Source organism: Gobio gobio (genome assembly GCF_949357685.1).
Source record: "Gobio gobio genome assembly, chromosome: 1".
NCBI lineage: Eukaryota > Metazoa > Chordata > Actinopteri > Cypriniformes > Gobionidae > Gobio > Gobio gobio.
Window position 1 is genome coordinate 29,137,410 of NC_137097.1, and position 21,677 is coordinate 29,159,086.

Below are 21,677 nucleotides of genomic sequence, written 5' to 3' on the forward strand. Positions count from 1 at the left end.
CAATATTAATGATCTGACTGCATTGACACCATTGTATGAGAACTGAACTGAGCTGGACAATTCTCCAGAGCTGCTGTAAAGATAAATGAACTAAATGTATACCTTTAACAACAGAAATGAACCATCACTGAACTTACTTAAGCTGGACTATGACACGATTTTCTATTAGATCTGCTCTACAACCGAAACAAACTTTGTTGCATTACTTTCCTGTTATCACTGTAAAGCTGCTTTGAAACAATCTGTATTGTAAAAATCGCTGTTAACTTTTAGTTTTAGAAAGCTATACTTTCGTTCTGTTGTTTATTTTATAATTAAAGTCATGTTTAACATTTGCTGGTTCCAGCCTCCTTACCTGAACTTGAACGGTGTTACAAATCACATTTACTAGGGTCAGTTGTGGTCTAATGTTTAGAGAGTCAGACTAATAACCTAAAGGTTGCTGTTTCGATTCTCAATACCAGCAGGAAATCTCTGTTCCCTAAACCCCGGGAACCCTGAAGGGTCAAGGGTCAAGCCAAACATCACTTGTCTCTTCATCAGACACATATCCTTCAAGAATGATTTTATGATCTAATATCAAAATAAGAATTAATGATAATCAATTTATAACCATTTCCTACATTTACTAAATCAATTCACATATAACCTATTTATATTTAATCCTCTCTGTATTCAATGAGTGATTTTGATGATTGAAGTGTTTTTGCTGTGCTTTTGAATTCCTATTGTTGAGGTGCTGCTCTGATGTCTGTGTCAAGACGTGCTGGCAGGCAGATGTCCTTGGTGTAGTAATAACACTCCAGGGAGTCAAACGAGATCAGCATGTGTTAACTATATGTCTTCCTGAGGTGACCCCCCCCGGGGTCATCCCTGTAACATCTGTGGGATTCTTTGGGGACTCAGGGAAAAATGTACCTCTTTGATATATCTTCTTTCTTTATAGAATAGAATAAAGTCACTTCTGAAGTAGAGTTAGTATCAGCATGTTTTGAAGAAGGACTTTGTTGATAGTTAGTTAAGATGTCCCGACCTTGATGAAAACTGGTATTCTCTGGAGTATTGTGTGTGTGCGTTGTATGATTTGTGCAGATTCAGTATTGGATATGGGCCTTCCTGCAGGCGATGCCAGACCTTTAGACGCTTTTCTGTGACCTCCGAGGTCACTGGAGATTAATCCGGGCCTGGGCGACATCAAGTCTACGCATTTTTAGAGATACATGCTCCTATCTGTCTACGTGTGGAAAGTTGCTTACGTTGCATGTTGTTAGAACCAATCAGAATCATTCCACATGGCAGTAATGACGTGTCTAGACCTTGAAAACAGTATAACTGTTCAGAAAATTGTATGTACGTTAGACGGAGGCGGGGAGACTGTTAGAGGGAGCGCGGCCTACGAACTCCTCTTGAGCTGGCTTCTGCTGATGAAACTGCAAACTATTCTTCAGTAAAAATTTTCTTTAATTAATCTGACTCCTGACTCCTGGTCTTCATTTTTCACTACTGGTCCTGGGTCCTAAGCTGTTACCCCAACAACCCCCAAAATGGTTGCGCACTGCTCCAGGTGTGTGTTTGCAGTGTGTGTGTGTGTTCACTACTCCTATGTGTGTGCATTAACTTGGTGGGGTTCAATGCAGAGGACAAACTCTGAATATGGGTTACCATACTTTTACTTTCACTTTTTATGAGCATGTTCCATTAATGTTTGACAACCACAAAGTGCCAGTACTTTGTCCTGTTTTGAACAGATCCACTTATTTACAGGTAAACAAATCAAAGATGTCATAATTAAAATCTTAAAATATATTTATTGCTTAAAAATATGGCTTTCATGATCAAGTAAAAATAAGCAATTTTGTTTACAACGGACACAGTAACAGACAAAAATAAAAATGTGATTAAAAAAAAGTTAGAGAAGCGAGACAGTTTGAAGGTTGTGTTTGACAACAGTGTTGATGGTGAACTGAAATGCGTCATGTACGCTGGAGGGGTCTGTGGCGTTGGTGAAGTGAGGGTACACCATCTTGCCTGAGGTTGTGGCACACGCCACAAACTGATCGGTCACATATTGAGCAGCACAACTCACATCACGGTCAGGACCTGCATCCCAAAACAGAGAAAGACATCAATGCAAATTATTATAACAGCACTTAAAGGGCATTTACTGTGAAAATAAAATCGTGCTGTGCTCTGAAACATGTAGCGTGTCAGACTCACTATATATTTATATAATTACATCACAACCACTGCGATTTGATGATCGCGCTTGAACATATCACATTCTCACATCCATGTATTGTCAAAATGAATAAAGTTACTGAGCAACTGGAGAGTAAGGTCCCGATCAGACAGAATGCGTTTTTGCAGCGAGAAGCGCCTTTTTTGAATAGATTTCTGTTGGCAGAGAGTGTCATGCGTGCTGCTTATGCGCCTCAGGCCTATTGTCCAATCGAATGAATGGAGAGCCGGGCCTTCCGTTGTGGTGACTGTTACCTTGAGGAGACCGACAGGACAGCTGATTCAGGGGTTTCCTAGCAACATAAAAAAAAAGCGCACTATTTTCTAAATTGAAAAACGTTGACCAATAAAAGGCAGTGCAGTGCGCCTCGCGTTTTCGAACCTGAAAAACGTGTTCTGTGTGATCGATTCAACGCTGATTTTTACTCACATTTGGCACTTTGAACCCTGGCTAACATGCTAATGTATTGGAAAAAGTAACATTTAGCAGTTTATTTTATTAATTATTTTATTAATTATTTATGGACATTTAATCATCATACAGTAACCAGATTGTGTGAAAAAGTGTACCTTTGAAGTCTGGCTGATAAAGTCGCAGATGTCTCCCAGAATACAGTATTTTCTCAGTGAACAGATCAATTTTGTTCATAAATAAAACCTGAAAAAGAGTTTCAAAAAATGAAAAACAGCTGAAGCCATTCAATTCCTCATCACTGCCTTATAGTCTTAATGCAGAAGAAAGTTTCCATTATTTATGAAAAATATTGTATGATCCCGATTCTTAAGTGCATGCACAAATTGGTATAGATTGTAAAACCAAAAGTGGTACAGAAGGTTGTAAAGAGGTCAATCCCAAAAACTGACAGTGTGAACATAGCCAATGTGCTATGATTGTCTTCAGAAATCAAGGTATTAGCAACTACATTGTGATACGATACGATTTAATGGGTCACAGTTTTACAACTGGATTGCAAATGAAACAAGTCATATTTGTCCAGAAGGGGGCCTCATAGAAATCTTGTTGATTCGTTTGACTGTAAATTACTTACACTTACAAAGGGGTGGTAAAACACATTCTTTTGAAGGCTTGATTGTGTTTGTGGGGTGCACTGTAACATGTGTTCATGCTTCGTTTAAAAAAAAAATTGCATTATTTTTCATATATTTGACCTTAATTCTACACTGCTCTGTCCCTCCTTGTAAAACGGTCTGATGCTTTCCGGGTTGTATGAAGCCAGTCCCTCAAAAATACGCGATGGGCTCAGACTGGTTAGCTGGCCCAGTGTGTTGTGATTCGCTAACCGCCTAGTGCACGTTTGTCGGAAACGTCACGCCCCTTACCTGGAGGCTGTGCTTTGGTCAATATTAGAAACAATGGCGTCAATAAAACCATACCAATCTGAGCCCGAATCAGACCCAGAACATTTTAGTGAAGATGATCGAGCAGAACCTGTTCAGTCCTCAGGAGTAAAGACTGCGGATCTATAGTGATCGCTACTGAATGGCACTTTTGTATTTTTAGAACGATTATAGCCAAATATCTGTCGCAAGAACTATTAACCCAAAACAAACATTAAACACTGGCTTTACTAGTAGCCAAATCAAACACAGAACCATGTTTAGCAAGCCTGTAGATAAATAATACATAAAAGCTCTAATCAAAGAATCATTTACACTAATGCCAAGTTCGCTGTTGAGATTTTAACGTTAGGTGTTTGTAACGATAGGTGTTCGTCGGATAACGTTAAGTATGAATGAGCATTTAACAGACTGGTTTGCAGAACAGCGTTGTCATCTGTTTACTTCCTTGCTACAACGTACAATTAACCTATTACAGGAAAACACATCCATGAAAAATAAATCAGACTTACAGGTTGTAGCCCGTAAACAGCTTCTGTTTGTAAATCCAGCTTTCAGGACAAGCCGTTGTGCAAATCCTGTATTGAACTTGCGAAGTTTGTGGAAGTTTTCCTCCGTGAAATGTGCAGCGGGAGCCCCGCGCGCGTTGTGCATGATTCACACAGGCAGTGTTTGTTTCGCGCAGCTGACGTTGTGCAAATCCTGCATTGAACTCGCAAAGATTGTGGATGTTTTCCTCCGTGAAATGTGCAGCGGGATGCGTGCATGATTCACACTGGCAGTGTTTGTCTCGCTGAACCGCTGCTCATGAATTGCAATGGACGAATATTGTCCATTATGTCACATTTTCCAGTCTTCTCTTCCGACCCTGTCTGTCTCGTGCTTTATGATGGGCCCCTCTGTCTCATACACACATGCATATAACATGCTGTATGTTAAACGCACTGCAACGCACCCCCGTCCCTAGGAAGGCTGAACAAAGCAAGTACCCCAGACCTGCAATCCGGATGAAAATAACAGCGTTTCGTCGGCATTGCAGCAACACCACTCCAGCCTAACTATACCACAACAACAGCGATACAAAATTGCCTCACCCCCCCTTATTTAATATTCTCGGAGGAGGGGTTTATGTAAATATTGAGGCTGGTGATGTCACCAACCCTGTAGTCGCCTACTGGCCGTTTGCTGTAGTCCTTAGAAACTGATTTCTTTAAAAGCAAATATCTCCCTTTGCTTTAAACTTTGAACGTTGTAACTTTGCAGATGTTGTTTATGCTCAAGCAGCAACATTACACGCTAGCTAAAGTGAGAATAGTGAAATTGTGGTTTACCACCCCTTTAAAAGGGGTCATGAAGGACAATTAAGTTTCAAAACTTCCTCTCTAGTCCAAAAATAGCTTTTATTGAATCCAAGCTCAAAAAACGTTTCTGATTTTGTCACATTAAGATGTAATAGTGCGACGAGAGACCGCCTCTGCAGAATCAGATCAACGCCTACTTCATCATCACAACTTTGGCCCCGCCCACTGGTGTGTTAGTGAGATGAGGAGAGAAGAGCGATACAGGATCACTTGACTAAAAATAGCATGTGCTCATTTATTTTCAACAATGTGAATGTCTCAGTAGAGCATGATTTGTTTGTTCGGTACATTTCACAGTGGATTCTTTGGTAAATCAATCGCCAACAGACTTTTTACCGTAAAGATATGGACCGTAAAGATATTTTATTTACATTGTGTTTGCGCTTAGTTATGATGAAAGCATTCATTAGTGTGCAGAAATCGAGTTGCAATGACGATATCACTCCATTCATGCGCTCAACATGTCTGTGATTGGCTACAATGATCATCACTGCAAACTTTCATGCCACAAGACTAGATCTAAATATAATGCCATAGATCTAAATATAATGCAATAATAAACACTTTTCATGATTAGGTAACCTTGAGAGCTAAAAGTTTTTGAAAGAGTTCCACTTGTAATACTTATTTCATATGCAAAGATGTCAGCCAATCACAGCAGTGGGCATTAACACTGAAGTCTCACAGCAGCCAATCACAGCAGTGGCAGTTCACGCTAAAGTCTCACAGCAGCCAATCACAGCAGTGGCAGTTCACGCTAAAGTCTCACAGCAGCCAATCACAGCAGTGGCAGTTCACGCTAAAGTCTCACAGCAGCCAATCACAGCAGTGGCAGTTCACGCTAAAGTCTCACAGCAGCCAATCACAGCAGTGGGCGTTTACACTAAAGCAGTGGCGGCTGGTGATAATTATTTTTAGGGGGGCAGTGTCTTCACTTTTATCTTTTTACACATTCATTTCCCTTATATAATTGAATGAGGAAAGGAAAAACATTTTGCATGTTGACTAAAAGCATGTTGACTACTTGAACATACATTTTGCTCTCCTTTCTTTCTGGCCAGCAAATTTCTCAATGACTCTCTGATTAAAGTCAGTCATCTCAGTAGTGTCATGACGTTTGCATTGTTCAGTCAGATATTTGAGGCCTCTTACCCGTTGTTTTGTCCACAAAACTTCAGTACCGACACTTTGAAATAAAAGACAGGGAAAACAATAAAGGGCATTGCTAACAACACATCCAGTCAGCCACCTACGTTTCTCATAACAAGCGTGTGAAGCTCCGAGTGCAGCTTCATCCTCTGTCACTGGCCTGCTGCTGAATTTGTAAAATCGCGTTGGTCCAGGATCCTTTTTCCTTTTTTTTTTTTCCAACGAATGCCTTGTGAAAGAATTTGGTTTAACTGCTGCCATCTCTACGAAAGTGATCATCCTAACAAGGTTTTGGCGGAGTCAGAGTGACTGTGTCGCCTGCGCACTTTCGCTTTAGTGGCCAAGAGTGTAAAGTTGAATGACAGGTGACGATAACCAATCAGATTGGATAAAATAACACGCATCCAATTCTGATTCGCCAGGGACGCAGCGACCTGCGTCCGGAGGAGGATCTTTAAGAAACCAATTAGAGACCAGCTTCAGGTCACATGCTGCCCGTAGATTTTTGGACTCAGATAGACATCCATTTGTCCAGCGTCCCTCGCCCATGAAACCGCATGAAACATATTGAAGAACATATAAAATAGTTAACCGATCAAAGCCAGTTTTTATTAAATGCTGAGGCTCTTACTAACAGCCGGCACGTCGTATGAGAAAACCATTTTATTTTTATTTCATTTTTGTATACATGGAATGGAATTTTGATGGGGGAGGCACCCCAGCGCCCTCTATTGACCAGCCGCCACTGCACTAAAGTCTCACAGCAGCCAATCACAGCAGTGGGCGTTTACACTTAAGTTTAACAACAGTGGGCATTTACACTGTTTGAAGGGGCGTGTCTGCTGTGAGACTTCAGAGCGTTCAACTCAGAGGCTAAAATCAGTGTAGGAAAAATGCAGTTTTTCTAAATTATGACCATTTTTGATGTAAAAACATTATAAGTGCACCCCAAGAAACATTATAAAACAATATAAAAAAGTAGCTCATGACCCCTTTAACGAAATCTATAAATGCTCTAAATCACAAATCACAAGTATAAAGTGAAAGTGTCAGATATACACAGATTTTATACTGAAGGACATGAAGTGTAGCTCACCAGTGAAGCTCCTTTGAAAAAAGCACTGTTACATGTGGAGCTGAAGCACTCCAGGCTTTCATGTAGATGGTTCTGTTGTAAAAAAAAAAAAAAAAGAGTTACAGAGATAATTATTATTAAAGCATTGAAAAAAAGAAGGACTTATAAACTCCTGCTTTATTGAAATTGCAATGTGCGAAATTGCTCGGTTGTTAAGTTCTATGAGGCTAAGTGTTGGAAGACCTATAACTAAGCAATATTGGACACCTTTGTGAGTTTGGTCCGGTTTTTAAAGCATATTGAAAAAACAGATAGAATACAATAAAATTGGCTGAATGATACTTTGATAAAGTAGCAATAATAATCGAAGAGCAACTTTAAAGTCCTTTGAGTTAAAGAATAACAGACATTCTTTGGTGACTTTTCTGAATGTCCATAATGTGCTGATCAAAGTTAAGTGTGTGTGTTGTCCAATGTTACTCCAAGATATTTGAGACTGTCCACTATTTCAACTGTATGATTATACATAACAATAGGGTGCTGAGGTCAGGGGTGGGGGGGGGGGGGGGGCTGAATATCGGCTCTTTTGTCTTACTAACATTAAGATTCAAGTGGTTATCCTCACACAACTCGGGCAAAGTTCATGACAGTGGGGTGATAATCCATAATGGAGTTATCTTTGAGCAAGGCAATAATGGCTGTGTTGTCAGAATATTTTAAGTATTTTATGCTGGCTGATGATGATCATACAAGGATCTGCTGCTAACACCAGGGGCAGGTTACTCCAGCTGTGTGTAAGTTAGGGTTAGCCTAGTTGTGATGTAATATTTTTATTTGAGGTAATATATTTTAAATGTACATTACGTTGCACCATTAAACTTGGGAAACTCTACCTATAAACTAAATATTTATGGAAGCCAAGACCACAGGCCTGTAGAATGAAGCTGGTTTCAGTTCCTTCCAAAGTATGTTTGAGCAAATTCTGGCTGCGTCTATAAAATCGCATACTTTGAGTGGGTACTTATTTTGAATAATTACTACAAAAGCATTGTATTGTATTATAAAGCACAACAGCAGTTCAAAGTATGAAAAGAAAATGCAGGAAAGCTGAACGCATGTGGTGGAAGACAAAACTTGTAGTCCATTATAACATCTATAATGACAGCCTTCATGATTTTTAATGTGGAACTAGGCACAGCTAGACAGACCTTCTCAAATATTATAAAGCGCAACATAAATAACACCCGCACACTTTTTGTAACTGTCGAGAGACTAACAAGTCACATTCCCAGTGATTTGCTCTTCGAAAGCAAATACATTGAGTTTGCCTCCTTTTTTTCTGAGAAGATCATTAATATCAGAAAGGCGATCAGTATATCCACGTGCTGTGCTGAGATCAGACAGACTGGTCCACAATTTCAGAAATAAGTTAGTCTACTATGTCTGATTTCGAAGCAATTGACGGTAAATTTTAGAAGATACGGTACAGCAACTTAAAACATCAACCTGTGCTCTTGACACACTCCTCACTTGTTTTTTTCAAAACTGTGTTTAACTGTTTAGAGACAGATCTCCTAGAAGTGGTAAATTCCTCACTTCTTTCTGGGACTTTTCCAAACTCCCTGAAAACTGCAGCTGTTAAGCCCCTCCTAAAAAAAAAAGAGCAATCTGGATAAGACCATATTGAGCAACTACAGACCAATCTCAAATCTTCCCTTCATAGGCAAGATCATTGAAAAAGTTGTTTTCAATCAGCTGAACAAATTCTTAAGCTCAAACGGATGCTTTGACAATTTTCAATCTGGTTTCTGAACGCATCATAGCACAGAGACAGCGCTCCTAAAGATGATAAATGATATTCCCTTAAATACTGATACAGGTAAATTATCAGTGCTGGTGCTACTTGACCTCAGTGCTGCATCCAACACTGTTGACCACAACATACTTCTTGACAGGCTGGAAAACTGGGCAGGGCTTTCTGGGATGGTCCTCAACTGGTTCAGGTCATACTTAGAAGGGAGAGGTTATTATGCAAGTATAGGTGACCATAAATCTGAGTGGACATCCATGACATGTGGAGACCCACAAGGGTCAAATCTTGTGCCACTCCTATTGAACCTCTATATACTCCCACTGAGCCAAAAATGAAAAAGAACAAAATGGCTTACCCCAGCTATGCAGATGACACACAGATTTACTTAGCACTATAACCTAATGACTTCAGCCCCATTGACTCCCTGTGCAAATGCATTGATGAAGTTAACAGTCGGATGTGCCAAAACTTTCTTCAGTTAAACAAAGAAAAAACATTTGGAAACAAAGATGAAATTCTCAAAGTGAACACATACCTTGACACTAGGGGTCAAACAACTAAAAATCAAGTCAGGAAGCTTTGTGTGATTCTGGAGACGGACCTTAGTTTCAGTAGTCATGTAAAAGCAATAACTAAATCAGCATACTATAAAATATATCAAGAATTAGATGTTTTGTTTCCAGACAAGACTTACAGAAACTTGTTCATGCTTTCATCCCCAGCAGTGTAGACCAGTGGTTCTCAAATGGGGGTACGTGAAGGCACTCCAGGGGGTACGTGAGATTTTAAAATATAGCCTACATAAAAAGTAGCATCTATGCAAATATCCTTTAAAAATAATTATTTAATAAATATTTCAGAAAAATATAAGTATAAGTTCATAAAATTAATTTTATATTCGGTAGGCTATTCAATTTCATTATCCTAAAAACCCAGAGTCTCCCCCATACCAGGATGGTTTGACCCAACCTGTCATCAGGGCCGTTTCTAGCCATTTTGACGCCCTAGGCGAAATCCTTATTGGCACCCCCCAGCCAAATCTTAAAAAGCAACATGGTATTACTGATATTAATTTTAATCCTTATTAACAAATACATACACACATACTATTTTGGAACCGTAATCCTTATTAACAAATATATACAAATACAATTTGGAAACTAGGTATAAAAGCTTGACCAGTCACATGAAAGTTTCAAGAATAAATATTGATTCAGTGCAGTCTTTGTTTCTCATTGACGCTTGAACTTCCCCTTTAAATAACGCAACGCTATGCCCTGTACGACACTATTAGAACTGAATGAATCGATTCAGCATTCAACACCATCCGTAAAGATGCATTAAATAAAGGATGTAATTCCTATTGTGAATTAGCACATTTTATTATACTATTTTTAAAAATTGTCCGTTAAAGTTTTATATGGGACAATTACACACTGATCCTTTAACAATGCATTGGCGCAAAAACGCACACCTTTTGGAGGTGCAAGTAAGAGAAGAAAGCTTCATAGAGTAAACATATTATAATATCATGACATGCTAAAGTGAGTGTGGTTAGCCTATATCTTGCCTCTACAATACACACCGAGCAATATTACGTTATCTGTCCATTTCCCAATGTGATTTCTCGACTGCCAAAAATACGGCACTAACAAAATACAGATGTGCACTTTTTATTGTACCCGTTTTTTAAATTGGCCTTTGAATTTAGCTTTATTGTGTGGTTGAAAGCTTTGACCGAGCTCTTTGATCTGATGGTGTGGAGCGCTCCAAATGCAAACTTTACATGCAACAACAGTAATTGACAGTACTCTGATCCAATATAGGAAACGTCTGATTGACAGTACTATATCCCAATAGTGTTAGGGGAACCAGTGGGGGCGGCAATCATATTTCAGGTTGGCCGTGACACCCTTTATACACACACCCCTGATATGCGTTCATTGGTGCCCCTTCAGCTGATGGCGCACTAGGCGACCGCCTAGTTCGCCTATGCCTAAAAACGGCCCTGCCTGTCATTATGCCGCCTGGCATCACCTCATCACCGTTTCCCGGGGACAGTCCCGCTTTTTAATGTTCTGTCCCCAACTGGAGTTGTCCCCGGAAATGTCCTCGTTTTACCGCTCGTTCCAAACAACCCTCAGATATATTGGAAAAAAAGCGCCCAACCAACATCATACAGCAGCTGCCGGTTATAGAAGCAATCGTGTAGTGATTATTTTCACCAGCAGATGGCGCTGTGAGCTACGCTGACTCTACTTGGTCGCGCACGCCGCCCGCTACTACTTCATGAAGAACGTACAGAGTCGAGAGCAGACAGAGCGCCATTATCGTCAAATATCAAACGAAACCTCGTAATCGCTTTCAAGGTAGTAACATAGGCCTACTATTCGTTTTTAATTTAAAGTAATATTGTTTGTATGTGCTTTATAACAGAGCCTCAACAGGGTGCGGGATTGTTTTGTCCCCAAAAGTTCCACAGTCACAACGCATTGATTACCACACATCTGAACTATAACTTAAATATAAAAACCCTAAGCCCAAACAATTACACTTGCAACCAATGTGCAGAATACATATACTTTCTGCTTAAAATAATCCTAAAATGCTAAATAACAAGACCAATTAAGGACAGTAAGAATTATTTTCAAAACTTTTGAAGTAAAAAGTAATATATAGTATAAACTTAAATACAATTATAAAATGTTACAATATTTGTTGAATAGTTTTAATCATCATATTTGTTTTATTTTTGTAATGTGTTTTTGTTAAGTCATGTTACAATATTGTTTTGAACTGCTTATTTACAATGGTTAGCTTACCATTAACTGTTTTCATTGTTTGTTTTTTTGTGTTTTTTATTGTATTAAATCCAGACCAAAAATCCTAATAATCAAACTAAATCATAATAATTATTAATGTTAATAATAACATAGGGACTCCACAACAAAAACATTCAAAAATGTATTGTCCATGTTTTGTAATTAAAATATAATAACAAATGAGATTTTAGTGATATATTGACCACTCAAATAGGAAATGTCCCCGGTTTCCATTGGTCACTGTTTTCACTAGATTAGTTTGAATCACTACATTTTAGTGTTGAGAAATATTTGCAATAAATTTAGTCATGGATTATTATCATTTAAAATGTTCGAAATAGTTTATTTTTTTCAAATGTTTGAATTTTGTATGTGTTCATCTGTTCCAAAGTTTAATAAATCAGACACTGATGGCACAGTGCTCTGTTTGAAGTCTTTTTTTTCCAACCAAAAATTCTTTGCGCTGGTTAGGGGGTACTTGACTGAAAAAATATTTCACAGGGGGTACATCACTGAAAAAACGTTGAGAACCACTGGGGTAGACTATTGTAATGGCCTCCTCACTGGCCTTCCCAAAAAGACCATTAGACATCTGCAGCTCATACAGAACACTGAGCAGAACCAGAAAATATGACCATATCACTCCAGTCCTCAGGTCTTACACTGGCTTACAGTTACATTTAGGATCGATTTTAAAAGTATTAATTTATCACTGGTATTTAAATCACTTAATGGCCTAGGACCTCAATACATTGCAGATATGCTCACAGAATATAAACCTAACAGATCACTCAGATCATTAGGATCACATCAGCTAGACATACCAAGGGTTCACTCAAAGCAAGGAGAGTCTGCTTTTAGCTATTATGCCAGCCGTAACTGGAATCAGCTTCCAGAACAGATCAGATGTGCTCCAACAGTAGCCACTTTCAAATCCAGACTCAAAACACATCTGTTTAGCGGTGCATTTACCGAATGAGCTCTGTGCTTTGTCCGAAATGCTTGCACTTTATTTTATATATGTTTAACCCCTAGGAGTCTGAGCTCTTTTGGGGCCCTTTAGAAGTTCACATGCTCTGACATTTGTGCTTTTTTCAGTTGCTTATAAACACATTAATGGCAAAGGTGTAATTACACTGTATTCAGAACAAACTGGGCTACCATAATATCTAAGCAACATGTATGTACATGCTTGTATTTTTGAGAGAACAATGTTTATGCATGGTTTTTGAAAAGACAAAAAAATGTGTTTTAAAATGAAGGCCTCAAAACACACAATATATATGTGTCCACAAGACTTTTGAATAATGGGTGTTGTTGCCAAGAGTTTTGCTTCAAACTGATGTGAGAATCATTGAGCCTACTCATTCACATAAAACAATACACTGATTTAAAATTTGTAAGAAAGTTTTTCTTCACAAAGCCAGTATAGTATGCGAGGAGGCGTGATAGCTAATGAATAATGATGGATATCAGCTGAGAGGACAAAAGGACATAATAGCCCGCATAATGAGCTGCACATTGAATGAGCTTCATACCTGACTGAGAGAGAAAAATGCTCTTCTTATTTAGTTGAAATTGTATTTATCTAGTAAATGCATCTTGATTTAAGAATGTTTACTATGTTTTTAATATTTTTTATGTTTTTTAAAGTTTAAAAAAATAAATTAAAAAAAATAAAATTAAGATACAATTTATACAAAACAAAATTCACTTTAAAGAAAGCAATTCACTTTCTACAAAACAAAACTCCAGAATAATTTATTTAGAATGTAGTCAACAAAAGCATATTCTATTTTAAATGATAAAAATATTTGACTACACTTAAAAAAAATACTCTTCTTATTTAGTTGAAAATTGTACTTATCTAGTAAATGCATCTTGATTTAAGAATGTTTAAATATTTAGACTAGAAACAAGACAAAAATGACTAAGGAAAACACTTTTTCTAAATTTATGTTTTTAAAAGTAGTCTCATGCTAAAATTTTTTAATAATAAATAATTAAAATTAAGATACAATTTATACAAAATGAAATTCACTTTAAAGAAAGCAATTCTCTTTCTACAAAACAAAAAAAAATCACTTTCTACAAAACAAAACTCCAGAATCATTTCTGACAAACTTTGATATTAAATAAAATAAAATACCATTAGGCTATAATATTTAAACATCAATATGAAGCAAAATACGTTTGACTGGTACTATATTTATAGCATCTGAGCAGACATTTGCGAATAAAAGCTTTATTGATGTGACAATAGGCTCTTTTACAATAAACACGTTATAAATCTGTCCAAAACAAGCCAAATAAATCTTGTCTAAACAGTCTTGCGTGTATGACATTTAATGTTGCAACAGGATTCATATTTAAACGGTCTTTTTGAATTTAATATTCACAGATGCTAAAAGAATAAACTGACCTTACAATCAACGGTGGAATCCTTTGCTCTTAGAAATGAACAGCTTTTCATGAGCAGAATAAATCCAGGATTATTCCTCAACGTCTCAAAACGATGTAGCTGAAGTAATGTTACAGCGCTTCACTAGATGTTTGTATGAGTTGATGTGTGGGCGTCGACTCTGGATCGTCAGTATTTGAATCTAAATCAGTGGCGTAGCGTCTGGGCATGCAGGGTATGCACGTGCAAATGGGCCCGGGCCAATAGGGGGCCCACCCATGGGGAACTTTTAAATAAAACGAGGGAATTAATTTTTAATTCGTGGCCACAATAAATATATATTTGTATTCATGTCATGTGTAGTAATTTCTTATTTCTCCGTAATGTCTAATTTATCCGTCATTTCTTGTGTGTGTTTATTATTTTTTTGCATCCCGCGACTGCAGTAGAACTACTCTGTCATTTTTATATATGATGCTGCATCGCCGCGCCAAAAAAAGAAAAGAAAAAGAAAACACTTTGTGAGAGGAAAACACATTGTGATTTTCAGGTTTGCAATCTGTTGCCGATTTGTTCAGTGGTGCAGCCACACGTATACTTGCAACTGAGGAGAAGAACACGATAGATACGAAAGGGAACAGAGATTAGTGCAGAGACATAACAAAGACTTGTCTCCAGCCCTTCCACAACAATTGATCACATTCCGTGCAGCCTTTCAAAGACAAATCTCAATTATGTCTACATATTATGATATACAATAACTACATATTATGTCATTTTAACGACATCTCATAATAACGAGATGTTATTGATGATGATATTTTCTCCTTGACATATCGTATAGTGATGTGTACAAAATATGCCTTTATGTGCATATTTATTTAGAACGTTTATTTAATTACCGTTCCCAGGGCCGGCCCTGACCAATTTGCTGCCCTAGGCAAGATTTTACTTGGTGCCCCTTTTGTATCAAGTTGTGGAAACACTGCTACTGTTTTATTTTTGTAATGCATTGATGTTTTTAAAAAAATTTTATTGTTGTTTTATATGATGTCCAGTCCTTTCTACCCCGTCATTAAGTTCATGATATTATTATTATTTATTTTTTTTAAAGGCTGATGATACTTAAACTATACAAAAATAGCACCTACAGCCTAAACACAAATAGCAAGAGTGCATCTGGCATTCATGCACAAACTATTCATTGAGAACTAGCAAAAGTTTTTGTTTTCCAGTAGATGGCAGCAATCTTCCACTAAACTATGCACATTCATGTTTTCACCATGAATTAAACTGAGAAATTTAGATATTTAATGTGAATTTTACATAAAATGTTGCTATTTTAAATAAACCTGTATATAAATATCATTACTAATTTCGGCAAATACATTTTAAAATTGCCATATGTCCCCTTAAAACTGCACAACTTTAGCATAAAAACATTAGGCTATAAAAAAAGTGATATTACATGCGTTTTAAAAAACAGATATGATTTTTTTTTGACAAAATCACACTGTCTGTGGCCTCTGGAGAACCCAGAACGACTGCTTGCATACAGTTTAAGGTAAAACTGGAATTAATTAGCGAACATTAGTACTTCTATGCAGTTAAATAAACTGTTCATTCATTAGCCTACATCACTTTACCTCTGTCTTTACACTGCAAAAAAATGCTCTTCTTATTTAGTATTTTTCTTCTTGTTTCCAGTCCAAACATCTAAAAATTCTTAAATCAAGATGCATTTTAAGTAAAATGACATAAGATATATTTTCCTTTTCTGGGGGAAAAAAATCTAAATGAAGTGAGTTTTTGCTTAAAACAAGCTAAATTATCTGCCAAATGGGGTGAAAAAAATTATCTTATTTCTGTTTGGGACAGAAACACGATTTCAATCAGAAACTAGATTATTTTTCTCACCCCATTGGCAGATAATTTGGCTTGTTTTAAGCATAAACTCACTTAAGAAAAAATATAATTTTACTTATCTAGTAAATGCATCTTGATTTAATCATTTTTAAATATTTAGACTAGAAACAAGACAAAAATACTAAATAAGAAGAGCAGTGTATCCCTTATCTTCCCTGCATCAGAGGCTTCTGTCTTTTTTGACACTACAATTCGGCAACTTTCACTGAGTCTACACCTTGAGCGAGCGACAAAGCACCCTAAAAAATGAAAGCAATCCTGTCTACATTAGATGCGGCGAGAGGCGACGCGACACAATAAATCCCCCCAACGTTAAACTGATCGCGCGTTATATTTCTGACGCACTTCAAGTAGCTCGGTGGGGGGAGATCGATGAGGTGGACCGGGAAGAGGCGGGGGACTTGGTTAAGTTTTTTGCGCTTTATTTGGTAATATTTCAAATTAATATGAATAAAATAGTATCAGTAATACATTTTGGCGCCCCTATGGATGAGTGGCGCCCCTAGCATTTGCCTATTCCGCCTATGCCACGGGCCGGCCCTGACCGCTCCCCTGTCGGGTTGTAGTCACCACACAGGGAGAGAAGGGCTAAATGTTTGAATTTGCATGGTGATAGCGCAAAGGTTATTTTTTACCATTTCGTTATTTTGGCTTGGAATTTCGTTCGTTGGAAATATTAACTAAATTTAGAAATGCTTTTGAAATTAAAAACTTTGCATTTAATAAACAAAATACCTTTTTTAAATGAAGACTAGCGTTTGGAGTGCATGCAAAATAATCCATTCCCTGAGTCCACAGAGTGTACACAAATAAAAGTAGACCGTTTATAGTTTATTTATAATTATGTCTTTCACTTATCATATGGCTAAAAATGACAGAGTGTGAGTTGTTTCTGCGGTCATAAAGGAAAAAATGTGGCGGTGCACCGAGGTATGCCTTCGTCGGAAAGAGGGTTAAAGAAAACGTACCTTATATTTAGTTTCATAGCTAGGCTATGTTTAAATATTAGCCTATGATATATTTTTTTTAAATTTCATATGTTGATTATGAAAGTGAGCAGCATGAGTAAGATGAGTAAGCTACATTATACGATGCGCAATATGTCTGGAGAGATAAGTGGGGTCAGACATGATTTTGACCATTGAGTTTTGTTTTGTAGCCTAGAAAGTATTTCTTTAAAGTGAATTTCGTTTTGTATAAATTGTATTTTAATTTTGATCTATGTTTCATCAAGTAATAGCTTGTATAAATAAGAAGCAAACCAAGATCGCCGGGAATGTATTGACGTGCGTAACAAACTCACTGGCCTTTTTCCGTGGCCTTTCAGTAAGGCTGAAATTATAGCATCTTTCTGTTTTTAATACATTTCTTGAATATATGTCTTAATTACAGTAGGCCATATAGTTATGATATTTGTGGCTACACCGGGGTCCGTCATTACTAGGTTAAAGTTACGCCACTGAGGCTAATCTTGAGTGGTCCATGAACGTCTATAAATAGCTCTTCGATGTACTTGAGGGGCAGTGTTGGGCACGTTACTTTAAAAAAAGTAATTAGTTATAGTTACTAGTTACTTCTTACAAATAGTAACTGAGTTAATAACTGAGTTACATCATTATAAAAGTAACTAATTACCAGGGAAAGTAACTACTGTGTTACTTTTTTTTTTCTTTTCAAATGTTCAAATATATCAAATAACTTGGATGCCCCCAATATTAGATATGTTAAATGAATGAATTGGACACTAAATAGAATAAATTACTATTATAAAACATTGTACATTAATGTACACTATTGTAATGTTGCTGTGGGACAATGTGAGAGACACCTATCAAATTAAATACATTATTGTAAATATTATCAGTTGACCTACTACACTGAAAAAATGATTAGTTGAATTTACTAAAAATGTTTATTGTAAGTTGTCGCAATCAATTTATTTGATCTCAATTGAAACAAAAACACATGCAATTCCCATAAAACCAATTAATTTTTTTTATTAAAATCAAAAAACTAAATTTAAATTATTTAAACGAGCACAAATTAATTATGCTTAATTTAATCGGGCCATAATCATTTTTTTCAGTGTATAGTGTAAATATTGTGTAAATATTATCAGTACTATACTACTCCTTTGGTAGTGGAGCTCACGTTATCAGCTGGGTTTTTAGCCACTAATTTTGTGGCTGCATGTGATGCTGTGAGGCGCTTCATTAGATTAGAATTACTTGCCACCGACATGGAGAGACTCTTTCTTCCTGGGCATAAGTTGCACGTTACATAAACATTCTTACCTTTCACCTCAACGAGGGAAAAGTAGCGCTTATACTTCCAGTTTGCGAAAGCTACCTTTGAAGTCGTTGGACCATCGCTGACTGTGCATATGTGTGTGCGTCATAGGTGTGTGTGTGTGTGTGTGTGTGTGTGTGTGTGTGTAAACCAAAGACCGTAAAAAATAGGTATGAACTCAACCTATCAACCTCAACCTTGTCTCCCACCCACCAATCATCATCAGTGATGTGTACCAAAACACGCATGGCTGGCGCGCGCCCACGCACACACACACACACACACACACACGTTGCAGGTCCGACTGACAGAGAGCCTGTTCGGATGAAAACCGATTCAGTGAGCTCAATTATAGTAACGCCGCATTTTTTTCTCAGTAACGCTAACGGCATTTTAACGGGAGAAACAGTAATTCGTTTGATTACTCGTTACTGAAAGAAATAATTCCGTTAGTAACGCCGTTTATCTATAACGCCGTTATTCCCATCTCTGTTGAGGGGCGGGGTTAGGGGGGCCTGTACAATTTATTTTGCATATGGGCCCGGGACTGACTTGCTACGCCGCTGATCTAAATAGAGCGCGTGCTCCGTGGGCGTGGTCGCATTAGCGGATAATGAAGTGGCTCGCGGGTGACTGACATTTATCGCTTTTCAAACAGATTACATAAACATAGAATATTTGTTTCGATTTGGTTTACATTATTTAAAACCTGACATTTCAGTGTTTCTTTAGACATATGTCTCATGTTTGTGAGACAAGTATTCACTAAGCTAGAGTTCCTTTTCTGAAGACTATCTGAATGAACGTCTTTGACAGAGAGGCTGCAGATCGCGCATCATGTTTGTTTTCTTTATTTTGCAAAAAGCAAAACATTGTTTTTATTGTGACTGTACACACAAAAAAAAGAAACTTAACAGATTATAATGATGTATAACGCTTGCCTGAATGATTAAAAACAACAACAGTTATTTGAGTCTCTTGGGCACTGATAAGAAAAAAAGAGCCGATCGCACCGGCATGACCGCTCAGGGCCCACACCCACAACTTCCAAAAAAAAAACTGAGGGGAACCTCCCATGGAGGGCCAGCTAACAGACTGACCAGGTCTGAAACCCAATGTGAGAGGGCCAGCGAGGGGTGACACGACAATACGCGACACCCCTTCAGATGGGGTAAGAACCGTTTGAGCGCCAGGAGACTGCTAGCAACTACAAACGATGTATGTGCCAACCACGATGCACTTCGCTCATACACCAAAGGTCAGGTGTCCCTAATAAACTGCCCCTGTAAAGGATGTGTCCATCGTGGTTGTCCTGCGATGCCAACATGCCCCACTCCTCTGCGGAGCATCGGGAGCTTCGTCCATGGATGCAGAGCATGAAGCCTCTGCGTGTAACCAGGACTTTGCAAAAAGGTTGGCAATGGGACGAGATCCCCTGATTCTTGGCCTATCATTAGAATGGTCTCATGTGGAGCAGGCCCGACTGAACTACAGGGCACACTGTTGCCATAAGGACCATCAGTCTGTGGCAAAGACCAACGTGGACCAAGCGACCTGCCTTGAAATGACTCAGACAGTCTTTAGTGACTGAACACGTGCAGGAGACTATCGTGCCCGCATCATGCCAGAATCCAGATCCACACCCAGGAAGTTGTCTACTGGCTTGGCAGCAAAACACTCTTCTATGCATAAACCTAGGCTCCACAAATGGCAGAGAACTCAGTCTCAATGAACTACTGCCAATTCCTGGGATTGAGCTAATATCAGCCAATCATCCAGGTAGTTCAAAATCCGGACGCCCTGGAGCCACAACAGGGCCAGAGCAGCATCCATACCATTCGTGAAAGTCTGAAGAGCTAAGGCTAGTCCGAATGGAAGGACATGGTACTGGTAAGCTTTAACTTCAAAAGCAAACCTGAAGAACTTCCTGTGTCTCTTGACGATCTGGATGTGGAAATACGCATCCTGTAGATCAATGATCACAAACCAGTCCCGGTTCGAATCTGAGACAGAATGAACTTCAACGTCAGCATTTCGAATTTGCTCACTCTAGGTGCAAGATTTAAGTTTTCGGCAACTGGTATACTGTGGGCGCCAATACATTTCCTAACCACAGAAAAACCTCTGGCGTCTGTGGAAAAAGGAAGCACATGTGGAGCTAATGAGCTTTCTGTCATAAGGGGGACTACCTGTATAGAGCCTCGAGGCACAAGTGTGGCGGAGACCTCTAATACAGGAGACTGTTCGACTGCCTGGCCGGGCTGACCCCCTGAGAACGAGAGGTCTTGGCCGTCGAGCTCAGGTCAAATCGCCTGCATTGTCACGGGCGAACTGGTGGGCGAGTCTTAGGACCCCAGTCACTGCGAGGAGGTTCCATAGGCGATAGTTCGCCTCGCTGTACCTCACAGGAGCACTGACGAGAGGATGAGTGCGAACGAGCCAGAGGTGGTTAACGTTCAACCTCCCTGGACCTATGTGGGATGAGTTAACAAAACACAGCAGACTTTTTCGACCACAGTAGTCACAGACCCTCCAGATAGACTTCCGTCATAGAAATGGGGCGTCTAACAATGAAGACTCGCCTTTTCTTGTGATGTCAGTGAGAGTAAGCCAAAGGTGGTGCTCTACTGACACCATCCCCGCCACGGGCCTGCCTACTGCGCGGGCAGTGTGCTTGGTAGCTCTCAGCGCCAAGTCAGTAGCCCATCTGAGCTCCTTACAGCCTCAGGAGTCATGCCTTTTTAATGATCCAACACGATTTGGAAGGCAGCAGAGGGTGTGGCTTCCATGATGAAGTCAAAGTAGGCACGAGATGGGCCACGAAAGTCCCTTCAACAGCCAGCATCATAGCGTAACTTGATCCGCCATTTTAGAAACAGTGGCAAAATCCGCACCGCGGATTAGTAATGCGCGCTGGAAATGGCTGCTTCCAAGACTTTGAAACCTCGTGGTGGAGGTCTTGGAAGAAGAAATAAAGCCTACGGGACTGGGTTGGGGCGCGACTGGTGAAAAATCAATCATCCAGCTTCGACTGGGCCTGATTTTGCGCGGCCTCGCAGTCCCATTCCAGTCCAAGCTTATCTACAGCGCGAGTGCATTTCGTCATGGATGGATAAAACAGGGTTGCCGCTGTCGCGGTTTTCGAACGCGCGGACGCGACCGGGGGAGAGAGAGACATCTCCGATGTCACCCCAAGCGTCTATCTCGTGCAGTGCCTCTGCTTTCTTTCTGGAAGAGAAATTGA

General features: G+C 38.9%; 1 protein-coding gene across 1 annotated transcript in view; it reads right to left on the bottom strand.

Moving 5' to 3' along the window:
- Positions 1-1,909: 1,909 nt before the first annotated feature.
- The window catches only part of LOC307120593 (guanine nucleotide-binding protein G(o) subunit alpha-like), a gene marked incomplete at both ends in the record, with an annotated part of 54,042 nt that continues 34,274 nt past the window's right edge, over positions 1,910-21,677 (bottom strand). Inside the window, 3 exons of the mRNA XM_079807697.1 lie at positions 1,910-2,100; positions 2,809-2,896; positions 7,204-7,275. Of these exons, the coding sequence (XP_079663823.1) occupies positions 1,910-2,100; positions 2,809-2,896; positions 7,204-7,275 (351 nt within the window). The remainder of the gene's footprint in view (positions 2,101-2,808; positions 2,897-7,203; positions 7,276-21,677) is intronic.